Here is an 8,323-nt window from a genome sequence, read left to right as displayed (position 1 = left end):
ACCCCTCCTCGTCTCCCTTCCCTTCTCTCTCTTCCCCACGAGCCACGAGGGAGAGACTCCTCGTCCTCGAGGTGGTCGCGTGGCGTCTCAAAATTCGGGGAGGAATCCATAGAGAAATCCGCGCGTGGGGGGCGATTCTTGGGGCGAGGCAAGCATCCGAAGCACCGACCCCACTTGTCTCCGTCCTCCTCCATTCGCTGTGATTTCGTTCTCTATTGATTAGAGCGACATTGGTACTGCTAGCCAGTTGCTTCGGGGGACGGGGTTCAGCCGCTCAGTGTTCTTCTAATCGTCGGGAGTGGCGGCGGCCACCGCGGTCCTGGCTTCGGTTTTTTAGTTCAGGTTAGGTTGAGTTGATTGGGGTTCTTGGTGGGGGTTAAAGCCTTAAAGGCATCGGCTTTGAGCTGCTCGGGGGCGTGCAGTCTATGTGGGGGATTCCAAGATCGATTTGAGCAGAGGTTTTCATCGCATCGTACTGAATACTGATGATTTTGAGCTGGTAGTAGGGGGAAGATTCAGGGTTTCTAAATGGAGTGTGCTCGAGCTCAGATTCGTCCTTCGTTTGTGCTCTTGGCCGGGTCTGCGGCATTCCGTGGTGGGATGGGAGGTAAGAGTTGCTCACCCCTGTTCGTCATCAGCCAAGGGGAATGTATTTGCTGCGGTCAGATGTGCCATTTCTTTTGGTTCCATTGCAATAGGCCGAAAACCTCGGGCTTTGAAGGCATTGTATTCATCTTTGCCAAATAAGTTGCCATTGTTTTTCCTTTTTGGCTCTAGGACGCCGGAAAGGTTTTTGATTTGCTGGGGTTTTGCTCGTCTTTGCATGTAAGCCTAGGACCTAGGAGGTTGGGGAAATGAGGTTGTTGCTGTGCACATTTCCTTGTAGAATTCGTGGGGCTGGTTTTTCTCCCCAACAAATGTTGTATGGACAGAAAGAATTAGGAATCCAATGATTCAGGTTGATAAGATTACTTAACTTTGTGGAAAACAATAACATCATGGTACTAAACTTGATTGCTCAGACCTTTGCCGTCTCTCTTTGCTTCACATAACTGCTGTGTACAGGGATAGACAAAGCCAATTTCATCACTAATGAATGCTACTCTCTTAACGCTACATAAAAGGGTTCATGGAGGCAACTAGAAGTAACCAGAAGAGGGAGCACTTTTCGCAGTATTACCTGGACACCTATGTCCATTTTTTTTTTGCCGAATCGAACACCCTGAATTCAAGTCGGATTCTGACACCCATGTCAGATTCTGAGTTGTATTTCACATGTCTAAATTTTCTTTGCCAAATCGGATACCCGAATCCGAGTTGGATTCCGACACCCGTGCCTGTGTCTAGGTAAAACTGGCTTTTCGATGTTAAAATGTAAATGGCCCATTACGTTGTTAATTGATCCATGCATAGAGTTGCTGATAAAAACTCTACTAGTTGAGTTTGATGAATTTGTTATATATGTCGTGCGGCTATATATGGAAAGTTAAAAAATGGACACCTTATTCTCTAGCTCTTTCGCAAAAATCAGTTTACGGCTGCTACTCCTAGTAACGGCTTTCCTCATTTATTTGCAGGTCATACTACTGGAGTGATGCAGTGATCGCGTTCGGTCAGAGTTGCATGATTAGTGCTTGGAGCGTGGTAATCTTGGGAAAAGATGAAAGAGGATATCATGTTTGACAACCAAACAAAGCCTTGCAGATCGAGGGTTGACTCCAAAAGCAATCCAAATTCTCTGAAGCCCAAGTTTGGATCCTCATGGGGTTCCCAAATTGTCAAAGGGTTTACAACAGACAAGAAAACCAAGAAGACAACAGCCATTGCAAGCAAGAAACCACCTCTTGCAAGTGTTAAAAATGTCAACCAGACCGACCAACAGATTCCATACCACTCTAGGGTTAAGAGATCTCTTATTGGAGACTTTCCTTGCTCACCTGCTGGTGCTCAAGTTCATCCCCATGTCTTCGATTGCCACAGTATCAGGTCCCCGGCATCTCATGATCTTTTTCTTGAGTTGGACCATCTCAGGGAACAACTACGTGAATCGAAGGAAAGGGAGCTAGCATTACAGTCAGAGTTGCGGCAATGCAGAGAAAACTCAAGAGTTTCAGAACTTGAAAAGGAGCTTGATACTAGGAAGAGTGAAATTGACAGGCTTGAAAGACTTAATACTTCATTAGAAGCTGAGAAAACAAGCCTTTCTGAACAACTATCAGCTCTATCTTCTATGGTGGAGCATCATGAAGAAAATGTAAGATTAGATGGACATGGCAATAGGGTTCCTATTGTCGATGGGGACAATGCACCTTCTTCAGGAAACTTGGAGTTTGAAGTTGTTGAACTACGCCGGTTAAACAAAGAGCTTCAGTTTCAGAAACGAAATCTTGCAATCAAGCTCTCTTCAGCTGAGTCCAAATTGTCTGGCATTGAGAATAGTGCAGAGGTACCATTACTTGAACTTAGACTATTTCTATTTGTGCACAAAATATTTCAACTAATCTATTTTTTTTTGGTATGATGCAAATACTGTCACCAGAGCGATATAGTTGCCAAGGTTAAAGCTGAGGCATCGTTGTTGAGGCACACAAATGCAAACCTGAGCAAGCAAGTTGAGGGATTGCAAATGAGTCGGCTAACAGAGGTTGAAGAGCTTGCTTATCTTCGTTGGATCAATTCATGTCTACGCCATGAGCTCTGTAACTCAGATCAAACAGCAAGAACAATGATTGATATAAATTATAATGGTGCCATGGCTTTCAATGTTGATGATGGTGGTGAAGGTGATGCAAGAAATACTGAGGACAGTTCTGATAAAAAATTCAGCATTGCAGAGCGTATCAAGCAGTGGTCTCAGAATGATAAGAGTTGTCAAGCATCCAAAAAGGAAGCACTTCTTGATAGGGCATGGATTGAAGCTGCAGAAGCACAAAGCCCAACACGTAGGCACTCACTTGGTGGACCAAAGGGATGCGCACAAGACTTCAACATTGTGAAGAGGCGGCAATCTGATACCTTTATTGGCCTTCCTGACGCAACAGATGAATCGGTCTCTTGTAATAAGGATCAGAAAATAAGGGAGAAGCGTGATCTTCTCGTGGACAAGTATGATTTTGGTCGATCTGAAAGTTCAAGATTTGATCTTGACAAGTCAGAAGTATGCAAGTCTCAATGTCTGGATGTTGAAAAGCGTGCGTTGCGCATCCCTAACCCTCCACCAAGACCTTCTGTTTCTGTGTCAAATTCTGGTCCATCAAATGTATCGACTGTGAATCCGCCTCGTCCACCGCCGCCTCCTCCTCCCCCCAAGTTTTCCACAAGGAGTAGTGGGGTCATGAAGAGGGCACCACAGGTCGCAGAGCTCTACCATTCACTTATGAGAAGGGACTCAAAAAAGGATACTTCCAATGGTGGAATGTGTGAAGCTGCCAACTCTGCGAATGTGCGGAGTAGCATGATTGGTGAAATCGAGAACCGTTCGTCCCATCTGCAGGCTGTAAGTAGTGCAATGATTCTAGCTTACTGGAAATCTGGTGATCATGCAGATAGCAATTATCAGATTGTTCTTGCACTAACTGTATGTTTTGACTTTTATCCCATTTTCAGATCAAGGCGGATGTCGAGACTCAAGGTGAATTTGTGAAATCGTTGATTAAGGAGGTGACTAATGCAGCCTACAAAGATATTGAAGATGTGGTTGCATTTGTGAAGTGGCTAGATGATGAACTTGGCTTCCTGGTATGCATATTCTAATATCACCGATTTGTGAGTAATCTTTTTCAGTTGCAGCAGTCATTAAAGTTATTTTCTTATTTAATTGCATCACATGAAGGTGGATGAGAGAGCAGTGTTGAAGCATTTTGATTGGCCTGAGAGGAAGGCGGATACTCTACGAGAGGCAGCTTTTGGCTACCAAGACCTGAAAAAGTTGGAATCCGAAGTTTCAAACTACAAAGATGATGCACGCCTTCCCTGTGACATTGCACTGAAGAAAATGGTTACAATATCTGAAAAGTATGACCAAGTTTACTGAATTATACAACAAAGATACATCTAGCTAATAGTTATTACCCGTAAAGTTGCACCAAGTACTGAGAATTTGATTGGAATTCTTAATTCAGGACTGAGCGAGGTGTCTACAACCTTCTGAGGACAAGAGATGCTATGATGAGGCATTGTAAGGAGTTTAATATTCCTACTGACTGGATGCTTGATAACAATCTTATTAGCAAGGTAAATTTTCTGTGTTGGACTGCCCCTCAGCAGGTTTAAATTCTTAGTGCACTTCCATCAGCTAACGAAATTGGAAATAGCCTAGTCAGAATTGCACTACTTCACGAGAATGAATCAAAGCTTGTTGTCTATTACTTGTAATCATTAATTAGGTGCCCATTACATTCATATATATCTTTCAATAGTCAGAACTCAGAATGCTTAGCATGATGACTACTAAAAGTCCAGCAGTTGTTGTAAATACCTTACCTTTTCTTTTTCCCTTAAAGAGCTTGTTACATCCTTATATTTATACTTCATAACCCTAAATGAAGAAATATAAAATAATTTTCTCTATTTTCCTAAAGAATACTTAGTACATTGTTTTTTAGCATCGTTGCTTATAGAACATGATTGGCCTCCCCAGGAATCAGTCTTGTTTGCTTGCCAGCGATTGCAGATTCTCTTGATGTCTCAGAAGCCTGTAAAGCAACAGCAGCCTGTAAAGACCTGCTGGAATATCTATTTATATTGTTGGAGTGTCAGGTACCTGCTGGTAAGTGGGGCCCACAGCTCAGGGAGGTGTCTACAAAAGGGAGCAAAGGCAGCGGCTCAATCCATCGATGAAAACATAACAATTATTTTTCCTCCTTCGGTCTTCTTCCTTCCCCGGTCTTCTCTTCTCTAATCCTCGTGTTGCTGCTTTACCTCTCTTCCTTCCCAGTCTCATTCATCCCTTCCCAGTCTATACTAGCCGCTCTTCTCCTCTTAAGCTGTAATCCTCCTGTGTACTGACTTGGGTGTCTAATCAGTTCATCTGAGCGATTGAATTAGTGTGCTTGTGTGTGAATTGGTTGTCGATTAATTGAGGTACATGGCAATTGGTATCAGAGCCTATCCTCCACCACCACCTTCTCCTCGTCATCGCCCTCTGCCGATGCCGAACAAATGTCAGTTGATGAGTTCTTGGAGCAACGGCGGGAGGCGGTGTATGCACGGGTGCTGGCGAAGCTCGAGGTTGTGCGCTCGTTGGGACCGCATCTTCGCCTCTCCATCGACTTCCCCTATCTCTACTACCTCACTGGCATCTTTCATCGCTATTCCGAGTCTAGCGGCAGCCATCATTCGTTGCTTCCTTGGTGACTACCTGCGACCAACCGACGACGTGAAGAAGCCACATGGCTACAGACCAAGGGCGGTGGTGTTGCGCGAAATCTACGAGACCCAGGAAATCGTCATCGACTCGGACTTCCTCAACTGCACGGACGTCATCTCGTTCCTCGCATAGGGCACGAGTGCACCCACAAGTTTACGTGCCACGACGCCGACGTCGATCGACGCCTCCACCCTGAACCACGACACAGCGAGCACCAACTACGTGAAGTGCGACCGTGCGGCCACCTTGCCGACCATTTTCTCGAATGCCTCGCAGTCCTTTCCACCATGGTTCGGTGACATGAAGCTCAGCGACATCAACGGTGAGGCGACCACCAACCATTCTACGAAATGCCTCGACGCCGAACCTCGTTCTTCATTGGACCTCGGCGGGAAGCGAGCGGATCTCGACGCGGAACAGTACGTCGTTGCCAAGTACCTCTAGGGGCTGGGCCTCATCGGTCGCACCGGCGCAAGTAGCTTCCGGGCCTACGTGTCGCTTGCCAAAGCATGCTGACATCATCATCGACCCCTATGACCCTGGACCCAGCTTCACTGGTGGCACCCATGTCGGCATCTTCCTCGACATCCGCTACGTCGCGCGCCATGCCGACACGCTTGGTTCTGTCTCTGGCACCGTCCCCGTGGATTCCCTCATCAGCGGCGTGTCTGGGCGCGCACATGCCGACACGCTTCTGTCCTGCGACATCGCAAGCTCCTTTTGCGCCCACACCATCGGCGCCCTCTACTGCCTTGCACTCAACGATGACAACTCGCTCCTCATATCCGGTGGCTATGATGGCGGGCTGATCATGTTACCACTGCTCAGTGTCTTGGTCGTTGACGTCGTGAACAACGCCTCCACCGACCTCACTGTCTACCACATTGCCGCACACGTCGCACCTGAGACCTGTGTCGCGTGCTTCGTGATATACATCGGTGACAACCACAACAAGGACATCGTTATGCTCTTCAGTGGTTGCACCGACCCGGCACTTGACACCCTGTACGCGGGCAAGTTCTGTATGCAGTGCATGAGTGCTAGCGACAATGCTCACATCGTGCTCGACGCAATGCCACAACCATGGTCACCACCTCTGCGGTTCGCGTTGAAGGGGCACGTGAATGGGCCTTGTGGTGCTCGCGAAGGTACTGCAAGGGCATGCGTGACTAACCATGAGAGGCGCTGCCAACGACATGGACCGAGTGCGAGCACCAATTGAGAGCGAAGTTGAGGCACAGCGGCTTGTCTTCGACACTGGTGACGGCGTCAACCTCGTCGTGAGTCACGATGCGGTACCGGCGATCTACTTCGTCTTCCTCAGGCTAGTGGTCTGTGTCTCCTACGCAACGGTCAGGTGTGCGTGGTCGCCTGCCTCGCCGCGTTCGCGTGGGTCCCCAATGCACGCAACAAGAGTGAATCGATGTTCACGCTACGCTACAACGGCCTTGTCGACTCGCTCATCGACAACATCGTCAAGGCGCTCTTCTCCGCGAGCGAGCTCCTCATAGCGCTCCTCACCGACGGGCAGAACACATGTGGACTGCAAGGGGGCTTGGCAGGGCTTCCTGTTGGAATGTGGCTTCAGTAGGTCTTCCATGACAAGAGAGGCCTCGTCTCCATCATTGAGCTCGGCAATAGGGGCGTAGAGACAAGGGTCGTCAAGCAATATCAATCCATCAGCTTGAGGGCAAGCTGGATCTCTAGGGGTGGGTAATGTCACGTATAGGCCTCCAGGCTGGCAAGTGGGCCCACAGCTTAGGGAGGTGTCTACAAAAGGGAGCAAAGGCAGTGGCTCAATTCATCGATGAAAACAAAACAATTCTTCCTCCTCCTCTGGTCTTCTTCCTTCCCCGGTATTCTCTTCTCTGATCCCCGTGCTGCTGCTGTTTTACCTCTCTTCCTTTCTCAGCCTCATTCATCCCTTCCTAGTCTAAACTTGCTGCTCTTCTCCTCTGAAGCTGTAATCCTTCTGTGTACTGACTTGGGTGCCTAATCAGTTCATTTGAGTGATTGAATCGGTGTGCTTGTGTGTGAATTGGTTGCCGATCTATCGAGGTACATGACATGGAGTGTTCCTTACCTTTTTTTTCTTGATGACTGCAGATAAAGTTTGCTTCTGTGAAATTAGCGAAGATGTATATGAAAAGGGTTGCTATGGAACTTCAATTTATGGGACCTCTGAACAAGGATCCAGCTCTGGAGTACATGCTACTTCAGGCAGTGAGATTTGCCTTCAGGATGCATCAGGTAACCTATTATGTTTTGCCAGATACTGTAACATTGCATCTCTCCCTTTATTTCCATTCCACATATTTATTTTCCTCGGCTGCTTGTATGTAGGGAACTCTGGGTTTCACAAGTTTGCATGTTCTATTTGAATCTGCAAGTGTTCTAAACTCCCAGCTCATTTTCGCAGTTTGCTGAAGGTTTCGACACGGAGACCATGGATGCATTTGAAGAGCTGAGGAATCTTGTTCATGTCCGAAATAGCACCCAGTAGCTGGACAATGCAGCGCCACAAGCTGGACAATGTAGTGCTGGAAAGAGAAGAAGAGAAGATTAACTTCAGGCTTACCCTCTCAGTAAGCATAACAGACAGTTAGCTGGTTTTTGGTTTGTGATGTTTGTAGGATTGGTGTGTATGCAATGTAATATATACACTCCTATGTGTGTAGTGGGCTGAAGAGACCACCTGCATGCTGGCTCTAGCTTGTGTAGGTTTTTGTAGCAACCTTGCTGAAAATTAGAAAATGCGTAGGAACATGCTTTGTTTGGTGAGCACTGAGCATGGTCGGAAGCACTATTACAGGTCATGGATGGCTTCTGAACTCCCAATTGTTGCAATCTACCCAGCGCCGTCGGCGACCGTCGGCACAGCCGTTGCCGGCGGCGAAGGAGCGGAGCCGGCGTTACATTACTACAATTCAGCTTTACGTTGCTTCACATATATAA

General features: G+C 47.2%; 1 protein-coding gene across 2 annotated transcripts; it reads left to right on the top strand.

Annotated features, from left to right (window-relative positions):
- LOC133894857 (protein CHUP1, chloroplastic-like) lies at window positions 1-8,142 on the top strand. Of its 2 annotated transcripts, none has more exons than XM_062335041.1 (8): window positions 1-148; window positions 1,578-2,446; window positions 2,540-3,496; window positions 3,607-3,738; window positions 3,833-4,014; window positions 4,122-4,233; window positions 7,475-7,618; window positions 7,788-8,142. In XM_062335041.1, exons 2-8 carry the CDS (start codon window positions 1,661-1,663, stop codon window positions 7,869-7,871), a joined length of 2,397 nt encoding a protein of 798 aa, XP_062191025.1. In that variant the 5' UTR covers window positions 1-148; window positions 1,578-1,660; the 3' UTR covers window positions 7,872-8,142. The 2 variants fall into 2 exon arrangements, with proteins under 2 accessions (XP_062191025.1, XP_062191024.1); XM_062335040.1 differs by having other exon boundaries at window positions 1-607.
- The last annotated feature ends 181 nt before the right edge of the window (window positions 8,143-8,323 follow it).

Source organism: Phragmites australis, chromosome 16 (assembly GCF_958298935.1).
Source record: "Phragmites australis chromosome 16, lpPhrAust1.1, whole genome shotgun sequence".
NCBI lineage: Eukaryota > Viridiplantae > Streptophyta > Magnoliopsida > Poales > Poaceae > Phragmites > Phragmites australis.
Note: the sequence above shows the minus strand (reverse complement) of the source record. Positions and strands in the feature narration are given on the sequence as shown.